This window comes from Temnothorax nylanderi, unplaced genomic scaffold (assembly GCF_030848795.1).
Source record: "Temnothorax nylanderi isolate EJ_2023f unplaced genomic scaffold, tnyl_v1.0 TNYL_tig0273_pilon, whole genome shotgun sequence".
Taxonomy (NCBI): Eukaryota; Metazoa; Arthropoda; class Insecta; order Hymenoptera; family Formicidae; genus Temnothorax; species Temnothorax nylanderi.
In genome coordinates, this window is record NW_027249335.1 from 135,002 (window position 1) to 152,099 (window position 17,098).

General features: G+C 38.6%; 2 protein-coding genes across 2 annotated transcripts in view; one reads left to right on the forward strand and one right to left on the reverse strand.

Annotated features, from left to right (window-relative positions):
- Trp (transient receptor potential) overlaps positions 1-17,098 on the reverse strand; it is a 141,818-nt gene that overhangs the window by 93,592 nt on the left and 31,128 nt on the right. Inside the window, exons 2-5 of the mRNA XM_071718982.1 lie at positions 4,049-4,193; positions 3,457-3,552; positions 1,998-2,137; positions 1,589-1,790 (exon numbers count right to left, since the gene is read on the reverse strand). Coding sequence (XP_071575083.1) covers positions 1,589-1,790; positions 1,998-2,137; positions 3,457-3,552; positions 4,049-4,193 — 583 coding nt within the window. The remainder of the gene's footprint in view (positions 1-1,588; positions 1,791-1,997; positions 2,138-3,456; positions 3,553-4,048; positions 4,194-17,098) is intronic.
- Positions 12,657-13,275, forward strand: LOC139780357 (uncharacterized). Its single transcript, XM_071718978.1, has one exon. The coding sequence runs from the start codon at positions 12,706-12,708 to the stop codon at positions 13,273-13,275; it is 570 nt and encodes a 189-aa protein (XP_071575079.1). The 5' UTR covers positions 12,657-12,705.

A 17,098-nucleotide genomic window follows, 5' to 3' on the forward strand; every position in this document is an offset into this window, starting at 1 on the left:
TAAATAAAATGGCGGCGCTAAAGCCGAGACACTGAAAGCCCTTTTTAACTGATGCTCTCAGCGGTGGGCAGTCTCACGGCTACAATATTAATATTGGACCTAATGACCTAATACAAAAAATCAAAATTTTTTATTATTTAAATACCAGAAACTGAAGAAGTACATATGGATATTTAGAAATATTCATTTTTGTGGAAATGGTAAATATACTTAAAGAAAAAATTTTATTTTGTTGCCTAAAAGTTTCGTGCAAAAGTATTAATTGCAAAAAAAGTTTTCAATATATCACAAAATCCATATGTACTTCTTCAGTTTCTAGTATCTAGATAAATAAAAATTTTTGAGTTTTTGTTTTAGGTCCAATGCTGTAGCCGCGAAACTGGCCACCTAGGCCAGTCATATTAGACATCGAACCTTCCAATTAATCTTCCCAGGTTGCAACCACCATGAATCGCTTTGATCTGAGGTGCTATAAGTGGGATTTATTTTGCTTCGCAAAATTAACGCGCAATAAAAAGTTATTAACAATATTATCAACAAAAAACACAATTTTTTTTCTCAAATATCTCGAAAACTAAGCAAGATAGGGTAAATAACTATACGTACCTTTTTTGTAGAGCGTAAAATTATCTACAATAATGATCTGAATAACATTTATCGTCAAGTCAGTCGTTTAGCTTTCACGCGCCGTCAAAGTCCGAGACTCGGATCTCGAAAACCCTCGATTTCATCGTTTCTTTTATGTTGCGCCGGTGATTTTTTTCCGTTATTTAAAATGGAATTAAAAATCCCTAAAAAATCACACATCATCTGAGAACTACAAAGAATACTTTTCATGATGCAACCGATTTTAAGTTAATAACTTTTTATTACGCGTTAATTTTGCGAAGCAAAATAAATCCCACTTATAGCACCTCAGATCAAAGCGATTCATGGTGGTTGCAACCTGGGAAGATAATTGGAAGGTAACCCCCTAAATTAGTTTAATATGACTGGCCTAACCGTCGGTTTCCAGAGTCTCGGCTTTAGCGCCGTAATTTTATTTATGTAAAATATTTAAAAACAAATATTTTTTTTTCCTTAAAGAGTTGCTTAATAAATGTCTTATTTTTAATTTTTTATTTATTTTGTTGTCTTAAAAAAAAATTCCCGAAATTTTGACCAGTTCAACGTGGCATAATCCCTTAATATCAATTATAATTATCATAGATAATTTTCAGCTAAGATGACATGACTTTTTATCTAAGATAAAGATAAATATACTTTGTATTTTCTTTATCTAGATAAAGATAAAGATTATCCATTTCTTCATCTGGATGATCATCTAGATAATTATATCTAGATACCGGCAAACTCAGGTGTAGTAGCCGCTCTAAAAATTTGAGTGAAAAATTTGTCCCTATTTTATGAGTGCCCGCAAATAGAGTTATAACCCTCTTTTGGAGTGATTATCGCAATCATTCTAATATATTAGTAGCGAAACCACTCTATGAGATTTAGAGAGTATGAATTTCAGTTACGATCATTTAAAAAGTCTCAAGCAACTCGAGTGAGAAGGAGAGGGAGAGAAAAATTAACAATTAAGTACGTTGTACTGGGCGCGGAATTCTTGCTCCATCCTGCTGAGACGGCGCAGTTCCCATGAAAGCTCGAAGGCCGTTAAAAGTGGGTCTCTCGATGAAAGCGCGATTAGAGATGACGAAGTGAGCGCTCGGTACGCATTTATTCGAGATTGCGAGTGTCGGAGGGAGTCCTGTTCGCTGGAAGTGACGCACTCGTCGCAACCACACCTACAATAAAGTGACAATGCCGCTGCCTCTCATCTTTACATCAAGGATCATTTAATTATACAGGAATAAGTATAAAAAAAATAATTAATATGAAATGCATCGAAAAAATTTCAAGTCGTTAAATATTTTATCTAATTTAAAAGGCAAAAGTAATAAAATAGTAAATTGAGAACTGTTATTATAAAGTACGTTTCATCCTTTGTATACCTTGCATCGTGAGGTGTTGGAAGAGTCGCACCGCGATCTAATAGCAGTTTCAGTATTTCGTAATTATTTTTATGAGCTGCCAAAATCAACGGAGTTATATCCGACGTAAAATTTGATGACGAATCTGCAGCTTCCCAACTCTGAAATAAAATGTGAAAGTATCGTGTTTTAATTTTCGTAATCAATGATTAACTCATTAAGGAGGTGTATAATCGTTACACAGGAAGTTTTAGTTAAATCATAATTGTTTTGTTTCAAAGTCTAAGATTAATACTAGAATCATTAAATAGATAATTTATACTAATATTTTGTACCCGAGAAATCTATACCAATCCGCTCTATTTTGACTGAAATATTTTATATTTATTTAGAAATAATGAATATAATTTTTAAAAACATAATTAATTTTTTGAATAAACTTTAACAATGTTGCAATCAATGTTGTATTTTAATTATTTAAAAAGTGTAAAACAATCTCATCACTTATTTAAAATACGTACGTAGAGATACAAGTCTATTAAGGAAAAATTATTTCTTGATAAATAAAGCTGCTATTCTCGATGTTAAAAAAATTGTCAGATGGGTATACGTAAAAAATATAAATCTTTTTGATGTTTTTAATTTAAGAAAGATATTTAAGGATGTATTGACCGTACAACCCTGCCAAAAGTTAGCTTTCAATAAAAAATTACTAAAATAAAGACTTTGCATATATGTCAAACTCAAAATTTTTTATATGTTAGAAAGAATTACCGTTAACAATTTGAGTATGGTTTTTTGTCATTTAAATAATTAATATTGTTTAAACAATTAAAAAATAAAAAAAATTTAGCAAAAAGTTTTGAAACTTAAAATACAATATCAATGATGGATATGTTTTACACATAAAAAAAGTTTTAGAAATATCTTATCGTTTTTATTTATATTTACAGCAAAAATGTCGATTCTCTAATAAGGAATAATGTTAATTTTAATTTCATCAACTTTAAGCTTAATAACTCTTAAATCGTTTAGTAAATCACTTACAGAGTATTTTTAATTTAAATTTAAAAGATACATCTCAAAATTTCAGCCATTTCTGAATATATTTGAAATACCTCCAATACATCCTTAAAATCGTTATAACTTAGCAACCGTTTAGTGGATTCGTTTCAACTTTTTTGCAGCACATCAGGAAGACTAAAAGAACAATCTCACAAATTTTTGTCGACTTCTCATTGTTTTGAAGATATAGCCAATACATCCTTAAAGGAAAAAATAAAATTTAAAGGCACAAAAACTCAATTGAGATATAAATCTTTTATATTCACCGAAGAAGTTTATATCAAAAATTTTATACTTTGAAAATTGGCTGAAGGTTTCTATTGAAACTATTTCTATTAAAGATATGAAAAGTCTTAAATCGCTGTTAGAATTAATAAAAAAAGATGAGACAAAATGATAGTATTATCAAACTCACGTAAGGTTGCCCTGGCTTGTGTATTTTTTCCTCCCATTCCAGTAGGACTTCCACCGCCTCCACGTACTCCTCTTTAATGGCATGCAAAAGTGCATCCTGAAAGATACATGAATTATGGTTTTAAGTGTTTTACGCTTTTAAGCGTCAGGATGTAGGTAAGACATTTTGCAACGCAGATGCTTAATAACAACATCACTTATAGTGGCTTGTATCGTTTCGTACATGGGAGAAACTTTATACGTCAACAAACATTTTTTTTAATTTTTTTATTATCGTTCAATAATATTTGTGTCTTGATCATTTCATTGATATGAACTTCAGCAATACATTCGCTTTTTATAGAAATCGATGATGTTATACGTTTAGCAGCGTCCAAATCTGAATGGAACATTTTGAACACTTTCTGTGAGAATGAATACATGGTGACCTAAAATGTACCAGATATATGCACAGAACTGTTATTAGCATATCCCGGTAGACATCGATTATAGTACATCAGCGTGATACGTATTACCAGCAATAATTAGGGGAGCGGCTGTCGCGCATAATTTTCATGAGAGACATCGTACCGTTTCGACCCCACGATATTTACCTTCACTTCAATTCCCAATTCGAGCAGCAGCTTGATAAGCTCGATATTTTCATTTTCAATAGCGGCTATCAGCGCCGACCGATTTAATGGATCGACACAATTGATATTTAATATCTCCGGGTGATCTCGATTCTCCTCGATTAACCTGTTTGGTAAATTATACAACAATTACCATATCTTTGTTATTAAGACAATACATCTATACAAAAATATGTTTAAAAAATTTATTTATAATAATAAATTATAAGAATCTTATCAACACATTAATCTTCACAACATCCGTTCGGCAAAACTTGCTCCGTTAAAACTATATTTTACTCGCAAGCAAAATATATTTTATATAAATCTTATTTTTAATTAACACAATGCATATATTATTATATTAATCGATTAATCGATTACCAACTGTAGTCACGTTCTTCTTTAGTCGAATTTCTTCAGTCAATTGGAATTAATACTTAAAGAAAACATTTCAGTAAAAAATATCAAAGAAAAATTATTAGTCATTATAATTTTCCAGCTAATTTTTAATATCGTGCATTTTTGTGACTACAACTCAAATTTAAAAAATTCTTAGTTTTTTTTGTTTAAATATTAACTTTTATACATTTAGATATACTTTAATTTCAAATATTTATTTAATATTGATATAAATATGTTATATTAATTAAAATATATATTATTTATAATATATATTAATAATATATATATCTATATTGTAATATTTAATTTAAAGTAAAATTTGTACATAAAAATTTAATTTTAATGTAAATTAAACATCACGATGATTGAATATTATGAATGATCATGGATCATTGTACGGATCCATGGGTCTCTAACGTTCTACGCAAAGCGAGGTTCACCTCACCTCGGCCCCTGATTTTAGGGCGAAGCGAGGTCCATCCCTCGTCGCCCGGTGCTTACAGTATGAAATGAGGTCTGTTTTGTACGGTTCCATATGGGTTTTTAACTTACCACGCAAACCGTACAATATTAGATCTGCTGATGCTTATGTATTTGTACGGTGTCGATATGTGGCAGATTTCCTAACTGTAAAACTGTTATTTTTGTAGCACTTTTTAATTTTTATTCTACTTGAGAGCGATTTTAACTTTCACATTCGTGTTTTACGCACAAAAATATACAATATTGTAAAGTTTCAGCCATATCGGTGAGTAAGCCACTTTCCTTCAGATACAAAATCCGCGGTGTCCAATCGTGCAATTTTAGTGTCCAATTGTTCAGTGTCCAATCGTATGGTGTTCAATTGGTAAATCGTCCAATAAGGTAAATGTCCCAATTATTGACAGTGTCCCAATTTATGACAATTGCACTCATTTTCCTTAATAAATCAACTAATACGGATCCAATATTTATTCTAAATATGTATTCAGACTCTAAATTTTATTTATATTTGATTATAATACATTTCGAATAAAATTAAAAGCCGTAATGAATGTTAAAATATCATAATTACAAGCGTACACTGACGGCGACAGTCTGAACGCAGTTGCTCTCCGTCATCTTAGAAACTGACAGTTGATTCGAGATGTCTGTTTGCTGGGTCTATGCAGTTATGCTTTAAATAACTTGAAGTAAGTGAATTGTTTTGTCAAGTCGAGAAAAAGTTAAGAATATTTCTAAGCAGAAAAATATCAAGGTTCGTAATTTTCGTAGTTAATTCATATCCCTTATGGAAAAATACACTCAACTTTTGGTGTTAATCGTTAAAAAAACACCATAGAAAAACCCTTAAAGTTGGGTGTGATTTCGGACCGTCAATTGAAGGTTAATCTTCAATTGAAGGTTAATCTTCAATTGGCGGTCCAAAATCACACCCAACTTTAAGGGTTTTTCTTTGGATGATGGTTAACCTTCAAGTGATAGTTAACCTTCAATTAATGGTTAATCCTTAAAAATGACGGTATAAACGCTAAAAATATAAACCCTCAAATGAAAGTAACAAATATGGCGTCCCAATGAGAATCTCTTAAGGGCTCCGCTCGCTGAACCGGACTCCTCGCTCGATCCTCCCTCTCGGACGCTAGCTGCCGCAGCTCTCCCTTTCCTGGCGGTGAGCTCTCCCTGGTGATCCAACTCTCACTCGGTTGGTCTCCAGAACACGCGCCGCAACGATCAATCCGTCAAGAAAGAGGTAACGGACTCGACACGTTCGAAGAAACGCAAGCAAGTGCGGCCATGACACCTAACGAGGCTCTTTGAGAGTAGCAACTCGCGCGTCGCGCCATCTAATGTGAAACGATCGGGCGTTGTACATCCAACGATGAGGATCAATCTCCAACCTACACTAAACATTGAGGCTTAATCCCCAACCTACACTTATCATTGGGAATAAACTCCCAATAAACACTCATCATTGAGGATTAAACCCACAATTTACCTAAACCTTAATGGTCAACACTCAATCTACACCTAAATTTAAGTGTTGACACTTAACTTTGATGACAAACACTAAACTTACGCCCAAATTTGAGTGTTAACTCTTTGGGTGTTAACCATCAAAGTTGAGTGTACTTTTTCATAAGGGATATGTCACTAATCGGTATTAGAATATCTATTTGTCCCTATTACTGACAACTCCGAAATAAATACATATAAAATGATATAAACGTATCTATTTCTAAAAAGAACATGTAGTTTATAAATCTTATTCATTACCCTTATGAAAAAGTATCATCAAAGTTAAGTGTCAACACTTAAATTTAGGTGTAGATTGAGTGTTGACCATTAAGGTTTAGGTAAATTGTGGGTTTAATCCTCAATGATGAGTGTATATTGGGAGTTTATTCTCAATGATAAGTGTAAGTTGGGGATTAAGCCTCAATGTTTAGTGTAGGTTGGAGATTGATCCTCATCGTTGGATGTTGGTTTGGTGTTAACAGAGTGTTAACCTTTAATGTTCTATGTCGATTTAATCAGTGTCGCCATGATCCCTTTATCGTTGGATGTCGTTTAAATGTTATTGTGTTAATTTTCGTTAAGTGTCAATTGACGGCTTGGTTTATTGGAAAACTGTTTCAGATAAAAGTTGAAAGGTTTGAAGGGGGCCAATAGACGATCTTATTGGATTTTGGTTCCAGGGCCTGTATTGAGCCCAATAGGGCCTAAGTCAAATTTTTTAAATAAAAACCCATATTTTTTATTGTACCATCTTTCTATATAATACTTTTATATAATATATAATACTTTTTGAGACATTCAAAGAAAACTTTGTAACTTTTTCAATATATATTTAGCTTGTGATATCTTGATGATTGTTTGCCAGAGAAAAAAGTGGTACAGAGGACTTTTTAACTTAATTTTATTTCAAAAATGTGCTGTTGCAATAGTATACTCCAATTTTTTTTAAATATTTGTGTATGCATCTTCTTGGAGCGTTTACAAATATTTAAAAAAATTGGAGTGCTATTGCGACAGCACATTTTTGAAATAAAATTAAGTTAAAAAGTCCTCTGTACCACTTTTTCCTCTGGCAAACAATTATCAAGATATCATAAGCTAAATATTGAAAAAGTTACCAAGTTTTCCTAGAATATCTCAAAAAGTATTAGTCAAATAAAAGAATTTTTCAAACAAAAGTTGTTCAATAGTATCGATTCGAAGCTATTTTGATTTGCCTGTCAAATATATTATAACATTGCCATTATATAGAATGCAATATGAATAAAAAATTATATTGTATTGGCAAACATGAATAATGTAAATATTTTATGATTTGAGAGTAGTTAATCTAGGAGAGTTCCATCCCGGGGGCAATGAGGGGGGGGTGAGGGAGGGGGTATCGGATTTCGCCGGGGTGGTGAGGGGGAGGGGGGTATCGGGTTACACAGGGGTATCGGATTTCGCGGGAGGCGAGGGGGAGGGGGGGTATCGTGTTACACAGGGGTAACGGATTTCGCGGAAGGCGAGGGGGAGGGGGGGTATCGGGTTACACAGGGGTATCGGATTTCGCGGGGGGTGAGGGGAAGGGGGGGTATCAAGTTACACAGGGGTATCAGATTTCGCGGGGAAGGGGGAGGGGGAGGTGACCTTGGCATACCACGTGTATGACTCACCGGTATGACTCATATCCGGTATGACTCACCGGGGGATGACTCACCGGGATGACTCACCCGCGCCGCGTGGAGGTCCGCGGGGTCCGCGGGGTCCGCGTGGCGGTCACGTTAGCGGTCTTACCTTCTTAATTTTGGAGAGGAGGGGCCCCATGGCCGCGGCCCTCTATTCGTCGCAACATAGACAGTAAAGCCTCTTGCGGATTCTGGGCACCAGGGCGGCGGTTAGCGGGAGAAGGAGGACCCGCGATATGCAGGACTCGATCCACGTCAAACAAAAGTTCATCCGCTAATCTCTCCTCTTCCTCCGTTGGAACATACGCGCGGCCCTGCGCGAGGGCCGCGGCGTAAAACTGTGCCCGCCCGCGTCCGAGGGCCGCGCGGTGATCCACGTAAACTTGCACCCGCCCGCGTCAGATACCAAGTGGCCGGATAGGGTTCAGGAGCGCCCGCCCGCGTCCTATGGCGGGTGGCTGACGCGGGGTTTCGGGAGCAGGCGGAGCAGCGGGCCACTCACCCTGATCCTGATCACTGTCAGAGTTGTTTGATTCGTTATAATCACCCACTTTTACACGGCCTCGCACAATTTCTAGAGGAGGCATCACAAACAAAAAAACAAACAAACAAATACTTAATATAATTATAAAAAATGTATATAAACGAAACACGTTGCACGCTCACGTACGGCCACGGCGAGACTGAATTCAATGACGCTTCAGACGGTTGCAGAACGGACAAGTCGCCAGAGAAAAAATATAATGGCGGTGTATAAAACTGATAGTCGCTTCCAGCGAAGTCTCGCGCTACAAAGGCGAGCGCCGACGTCCGCTAGAATTTCGGCTGCTTGAATTTACAAACAAGTATCGCATATCGTAATATAGAAGCGAGGCGCCAATGCTCCGGCGGACGTTGCATATACGGCTCGAATGGAAATGCGCGCGAAGAAATTATGATTTTATGCTTAAAAAACAATCTATCTACGCAGTACGTAAAAGACAAAGGAAGAAATGACGTCATCGGGACGATGATCGACCCGATAACGCATCGAACCTGTCGGAACATGTTTGTCGTAAACAATATATTTCTAGTAAAAGGGGGATTATCGCGAAGACTAAACAATTTCGCGCTATTTTTTTACGACGCAGTACGCGAGACAAAAGAAAAGATCTTTCAAAAAATCACTTGGAGCGAGAGAAAGAGCAAAAGATATATAACGAGGGATGAAGCGCGTCGAGCCGCAGTAGTGAGATTTGAGAGCGATACATCGATGGAAAAGTAACGCGGTTTTTTAGTTATTTTATAGTCACACTCATTATCACGTGCAAGTGCTCTGTAAGAGAGACTCTGTGAATAGTGCGAAAGTGATCAAACATGGATCAATTCGAGCAAACCGAACGCGATCTATTGGAGCTGTCCGACCAAGTAGCTACCTTGGGTGAATTTTTCACATGGGCGCTGCAATGCGCGGAATTCGTCGAGCAGCTCGAAGAAGGCTGTCGTGCCAAACGTCAGCGGCTCTCGATCGGGCGGAGGCAAAAGTTGGTTGCCAGAATCGCGCGACTCGAGGGTGCGAAGACGCGATTGGAAAGACAATTTATCCGTAGCGGTGGTGATTATGCGAACGCCGGTAACAGTGGCGACACGCGCGCGACAGAACTCGTATGGCGAGAAATCGATGTAGCGTTCGAATCGCGGATAATGACCGGCGCGGTAATTAATACAGACCATATAGATCCGCGACAGTTTTTGGAAGACGCCTGCAGCGTAGTGTGCAAGCGAGTGCGAGACATTATAAAAACACATAACTGTGTCAAAGTGAACACCGCGTTCAACGGGGAGTTTGTGGCGGGTGATAAACGTGCCAATAAGAGTACAACTACAAATAACAAAGAACTCTGTCGTACAACGCACTTGCGCGAGTGGTACGAGCGGCACGTTATCGAGCCCACATTAGCGACCCTCGAGGAGTTCCAGGAACGCGACAGTGGGTGGGCGTTGACGCGAATCCTCAATTTGACGGTGAACGTCAACAGGTACAATCCTTTGCGCGCGGGGTGTCACTTGAAATTGCCTCAAGACATTAAATTGAAGAACGCGGTGATCAATGTGCTGTCTATGGACAATGCGTGTTTTGCGTGGGCAGTGACGGCTGCTCTGCATCCAGCCGAAAGACATTCAGAACGGGAATCTTCATACCCGCATTATTCAACGGTATTGAACGTACGAGACATTAAGTTCCCAATGACGTTGAGTCAGATTAAACATTTCGAACGACTCAACGACGTGTCGATCAATGTGTATATCATCGAGGGACAGAAGACGTCGAACGTTCTTCCAATACGGCTTACCGACCGCACGAGTAAGAAACACGTGAATCTGTTGTACGTGCAGGACCCACGGGACAACAATGTTGGACATTTTGCGTGGATCAAGAATCTATCCCGCCTCGTGAGCTCACAATTGAGCAAGCACGCTGGTTGGAAATACATTTGTGATCGGTAAGTACCTATACTTCTTTTAATAATATATACAAATTTATATTTTGTGTATAAAAAATTTATAATAATTGTGTTTCTTTTTTTCAGATGTCTTCACTACTTCAGTTCGAGCGACAAGTTGCAGTCTCACACTGTGGACTGCCGAGAGGTAAACAACTGCACCATCAGACTACCGAGCGAGAACAACAAGTGGCTGAGCTTCAAGAACCACAGCAGGAAAGAGCGACTTCCCTTCGTGGTGTATGCCGATCTGGAGTGCGTGCTGAAGAAGACACAACCGGAGACGGAACACACGTCATACGCCTATCAACATCATCGGGTATGTAGTATAGCATACTACGTACAGTGCTCGTACGACGAAACGTTATCGACGTATCGATTTCGTCGCGATAATGACTGCGTCGCGTGGTTCGTCGAGGAACTCAAAGGATTGGCGCATCGCGTAAAGAACATCTTGTCCGACATTGTGTGCATGGTAGAGCTAACGCGAGACGAGCGGGAGACATTTCACAGCGCGGCGCAATGTCACATTTGCGAAAAACCGTTCGCGCCGGATGATAATCGTGTACGCGATCATTGCCACCTGACCGTGCGTTATAGAGGTCCGGCACATTCGACGTGCAATCTGAATTATAAGGATTCTCACTTCATACCAGTCATTTTTCACAATCTATCGGGCTATGACGCGCAGTTTATTATCAAGGAGATAGCTGCCGTGTTCGAAGGCTCGATCGATGTACTGCCTATAACAAAGAAAAAGTACATCTCATTCACGAAGCACGTGAAAGACACAGCCGAAAGATCAGATTCGCGAAGCGACATAAAATTAAGATTCATCGACTCGTATAAATTTCTGATCGCGAGTCTCGCAAAATTGGCATTCTTCCTCGATAAGGATAAATTGAAAATTATACGTTCCAAATTTTCCGCGTTATCCGACGACGATTTCGAATTATTGACGCGAAAAGGTGTCTTTCCATACGAATACGTGGACAGTGTCGAAAAGCTGGAGGATACGTGTTTACCGCCGCGCGATTCATTTTACAGTTCCTTGACCGGTGAAACCGTATCCGAGAGCGATTACGCGCACGCCGCGAACGTATGGCAGCGATTCTCCGTTCGAACCCTGGGCGAATACAGCGATCTGTATCTGAAAACCGATGTCTTGCTGTTGGCCGACGTGTTTGAAAATTTCCGCGACAGCTGCGTCGCGAGTTACGGACTTGATCCCGCGTACTACTACACTTTACCAGGCTTTACGTGGGACGCCATGTTGAAACATACGTGTATCAATTTCGAACTGCTAACCGACATTGATATGGTTATGTTTATCGAACGTGGTATTCGCGGCGGTCTGAGTCAATGTTCCGGCAGATACGCATAGGCTAACAACAAGTATATGCAGTCGTACGATCCATCGAAACCGTCGTCGTTCCTAATGTACTTCGATGTCAACAACTTGTACGGCTGGGCGATGTGTCGGCCATTGCCCTACGCGGAGTTTCGTTAGGTCGAAGACGTGTCAAAATTCGATTTTAGCGCAATCACTTTGGATTCGCCTACGGGCTATATTCTCGAGGTCGATCTAGAGTATCCTGCGGATAAACACGACGCGCACACTGACCTACCGTTCTGTCCGATGCGCGATAAACCGCCCGGCAAACGACAAGACAAACTTCTCGCCACGGTGCACAATAAGGAGCGTTACGTCATTCATTATCGCAATCTACAGCAGTGCACGCGCCACGGTCTTTGCGTCAAAAAAATACATCGCGTATTACAATTCGCTCAAACTGCGTGGCTCCGCGCTTACATCGAACTCAATACAAAATTTAGAACACAGGCCAAAAATGAGTTCGAAAAAAATTTATATAAATTAATGAATAATGCAGTTTTCGGGAAAACGATGGAGAATGTACGCAATCACGTCGATGTAAAGTTACTGACGAAGTGGGACGGACGATACGGCGCGGAGGCAATGATCTCGCGACCGAATTTCTACAGCAGGAGCGTGTTTTCGGAAAATCTGGTAGCCGTCGAACTGCGCAAACTCGAGGTGAAATTCGACAAACCGATCTACGTCAGCATGTGCATCCTCGATCTGTCGAAGGTGTGCCTATACGAATTTCACCACGAGTACATGTCTCCCCTGTACCGCGACTCGTGTAGAATCATGTATACCGACACGGACAGTTTGATTTATCATATCGAGTGCGACGACGCGTACGAGACGATGAAACGTGATATAGCCAGGTTCGACACGAGTGATTACGCGGTAGATAACGCTTATGGTATGCCTCTCGTGAATAAAAAAGTGCCGGGCCTGATGAAGGACGAAAACAACGGCGTGATCATGACCGAATTCGTTGGACTTAGGGCGAAAATGTACGCCTTGCGAGTCGATGGCAAAAAAGACTGTAAAAAAGCGAAAGGTGTCAAAAGCAACGTCATCGCGCGCACCATCACGTTCGACGACTACACGCGGTGTCTGAACGATGAGATCGAAATGACTCGACCGCAGTCGTGCATAAGATCGAAAATGCACGAAGTGTACACTATCAGCGAGACGAAAATCGCTCTGAGTCCGTACGACGATAAGCGATATATCGTGCCGGATTCGACCGATACGTTGCCGTGGGGACATTACCGAATATAACGTAATGTATACACGTATGTAACATAATGTATGCAATGTATGTAATATAATGTATGCATGTATGTATGCAATGTATATAGTATAATTTATGTATGTATGTATATATACACGTATGTAATGTATACAATGTATATACATATGTATGTAATGTATGTAGTAGTATAACATATAAAAGTAATGTATGTATATATGTATGTATATATGTAATGTATGTAGTAGTATAACATATAAATGTAATGTATGTATGTATGTATATATGTATGTATATATGTAATGTATGTAGTAGTATAACATATAAATGTATGTAATGTAACGTATGTATTATATTAATGGAAGGATTATTAATAAAGATATTCTACATATGCGTATTTATTATTTTTTATTATATACTTTATATGTATTACATATTTCAAACACTTTACACGTCGAGCAATCGCAGACGATCCACCAGCTCGTTGGGGTCATCCCAGTGCACGTAGTCGATCTTATTGTCGGTTAGCGTCATCGCGCGAGGCGCGAATAATCCTTTTCCGGATTTTTTCTTCTTGGATTCGGTCGATATCAACGGTGAGATTACCCACTGATACTTGTATCCCCTGTTGCCCTGTACTCGCTCGCGAGGATCGTGCTTGAATTTATGAGCACTCGTTGCACTATTTTTTTTAGATCACGTCACATTCTTCGATGGAGCACTTGCACGTGACTCGATCACACGCTGAACAATATCGTTTGCAACGTTGAATTTCAAAGTGCATACACATAAAATCATTAGGCCTGAAGTAGGGGGCATTAAAATGATTAAGTTCCCAATTAATAATATCATTATAATCACGTTCATAAGTTCTTCGAAGCATCAATAGATTATTAGGATCATTGATACGGCCAGGGTACATATACATACGTACCGAATTGTTCATCACCACCAATTCAACGTATTTCCCAATACCTGTATGAATCTTAATGTATGTTGCTTCACAATCGTCGAGCTTTTCAAAAATTTTAGACGCCCAATAGCGATAGTCAACAATAGGCTTAATATGATACGGCACAACGTCAGCACGGTGAGCTGCGCGTGATTCTTCCTCGCTAACGCACTCGTCCCGCAGCCGTCGATACACTTTTTGTTGCACGTTAGACCTCCAGTAATAAGGAGAATTGGTATCGATAACGACTCCTTGTCTAGCGATGCGTTGACCGGTTCCGCGTATACCTAGTTCGCGATCGCGAAGAAACTGTACCGGTGATATTCGTAGCACATCAGTCAATTTCACTCCTTGATCTTTTTTACGCAAATTATCGGCGACATCTATTGTAATATCTTCCGTTGTTACAACATCCACAAATTTTGGAGACTCCGTAGAGCTCTCGCCACTTATCCATTCCATGTTGCGCACGTTATATATAATGTTCCACTCGCGATAATGTTTTTTTTCACTTCATGCAAATTGGGCACATGTTGCATGGAAATGTCATGTACAATGCTTCATGACATTTTGAGCAGGCGCGGTAATGCATCGTACGGCGTAAATCAACGAAGTGTTTTCGGACAGCGTCCTCCATACTGTGGAAACCTTTGATATAAAAATTATGATGTCATAATATTTTATACCACATCACATTCCAATAATTTTAAATATTAATTTGCACATTTACCAGATGAATTGCTGCACAGATGAATCGCTGCACATAGATTTTTAACTGTTTCGATCGCTGCACACAGATTTTAACTGTATCGATCGCTACACAGATGTATCGCTGCACATAGACTTTCAATCATACTACTGCGGCTTGATGCATCCATCGTTATATACCCTTTGCTCTCTCTCTCGCTCCAATTGAATCTTGAAAGATCATTTCTTTTTTGTTTTGCATTTCTTCCTTTGTCTTGCGTACTGCGTCATAAAAAATAATGTGAAATAGATACATCTACGCAGTAACCACCCCCTTCTCCAAGAAAAAAATTTGTTTATGGCGCCACGAAGCACGAAAGTCACAATAGTCCTCGAGTAGATAACGTATTATATATTAGAAAGGAAATTAATAAAGATATTCTACATATGTGTATTTCATATTTTTATTATATACTTTATGTATATTTCAATTGCTCTCTCTCTCTCGCACCAATTGAATCTTGAAAGATCATTTGTTTTTTGTTTTGCATTTCTTCCTTTGTCTTGCGTACTGCGTCGTAAAAAAATATATAAGGGAAACACCGTAATCGGTCAGGACTGGATCTTGATTGCATATAATATTATTTTTAGTAAATTCTGCATACCCTTGATACGCAAAAAATATAAAAGAAAACGCCGTAATCGGTCAGGACTGCACAGTGCTGTAAGTCAAAATTTTAAAAATATACAAGGAAAACGCCGTAATCGGTCAGGACTGCACAGTAGTGTAAGTCAAATTTTTTAAAATATTTTCTCGTGCCGCACGCTTATATATTTTTTTACGACGCAGTACGCAAGACAAAGGAAGAAATGCAAAACAAAAAACAAATGATCTTTTAAGATTCAATTGGTGCGAGAGAGAGAGAGCAATTGAAATATACATAAAGTATATAATAAAAATATGAAATACACATATGTAGAATATCTTTATTAATTTCCTTTCTAATATATAATACGTTATCTACTCGAGGACTATTGTGACTTTCGTGCTTCGTGGCGCCATAAACAAATTTTTTTCTTAGAGAAGGGGGTGGTTACTGCGTAGATGTATCTATTTCACATTATTTTTTATGACGCAGTACGCAAGACAAAGGAAGAAATGCAAAACAAAAAAGAAATGATCTTTCAAGATTCAATTGGAGCGAGAGAGAGAGCAAAGGGTATATAACGATGGATGCATCAAGCCGCAGTAGTATGATTGAAAGTCTATGTGCAGCGATACATCTGTGTAGCGATCGATACAGTTAAAATCTGTGTGCAGCGATCGAAACAGTTAAAAATCTATGTGCAGCGATTCATCTGTGCAGCAATTCATCTGGTAAATGTGCAAATTAATATTTAAAATTATTGGAATGTGATGTGGTATAAAATATTATGACATCATAATTTTTATATCAAAGGTTTCCACAGTATGGAGGACGCTGTCCGAAAACACTTCGTTGATTTACGCCGTACGATGCATTACCGCGCCTGCTCAAAATGTCATGAAGCATTGTACATGACATTTCCATGCAACATGTGCCCAATTTGCATGAAGTGAAAAAAAACATTATCGCGAGTGGAACATTATATATAACGTGCGCAACATGGAATGGATAAGTGGCGAGAGCTCTACGGAGTCTCCAAAATTTGTGGATGTTGTAACAACGGAAGATATTACAATAGATGTCGCCGATAATTTGCGTAAAAAAGATCAAGGAGTGAAATTGACTGATGTGCTACGAATATCACCGGTACAGTTTCTTCGCGATCGCGAACTAGGTATACGCGGAACCGGTCAACGCATCGCTAGACAAGGAGTCGTTATCGATACCAATTCTCCTTATTACTGGAGGTCTAACGTGCAACAAAAAGTGTATCGACGGCTGCGGGACGAGTGCGTTAGCGAGGAAGAATCACGCGCAGCTCACCGTGCTGACGTTGTGCCGTATCATATTAAGCCTATTGTTGACTATCGCTATTGGGCGTCTAAAATTTTTGAAAAGCTCGACGATTGTGAAGCAACATACATTAAGATTCATACAGGTATTGGGAAATACGTTGAATTGGTGGTGATGAACAATTCGGTACGTATGTATATGTACCCTGGCCGTATCAATGATCCTAATAATCTATTGATGCTTCGAAGAACTTATGAACGTGATTATAATGAT

Bases quoted from the DNA above. Each gene is read 5' to 3' on its own strand.
- LOC139780357 (XM_071718978.1), top strand. From the start codon at position 12,706: ATGTGCATCCTCGATCTGTCGAAGGTGTGCCTATACGAATTTCACCAC.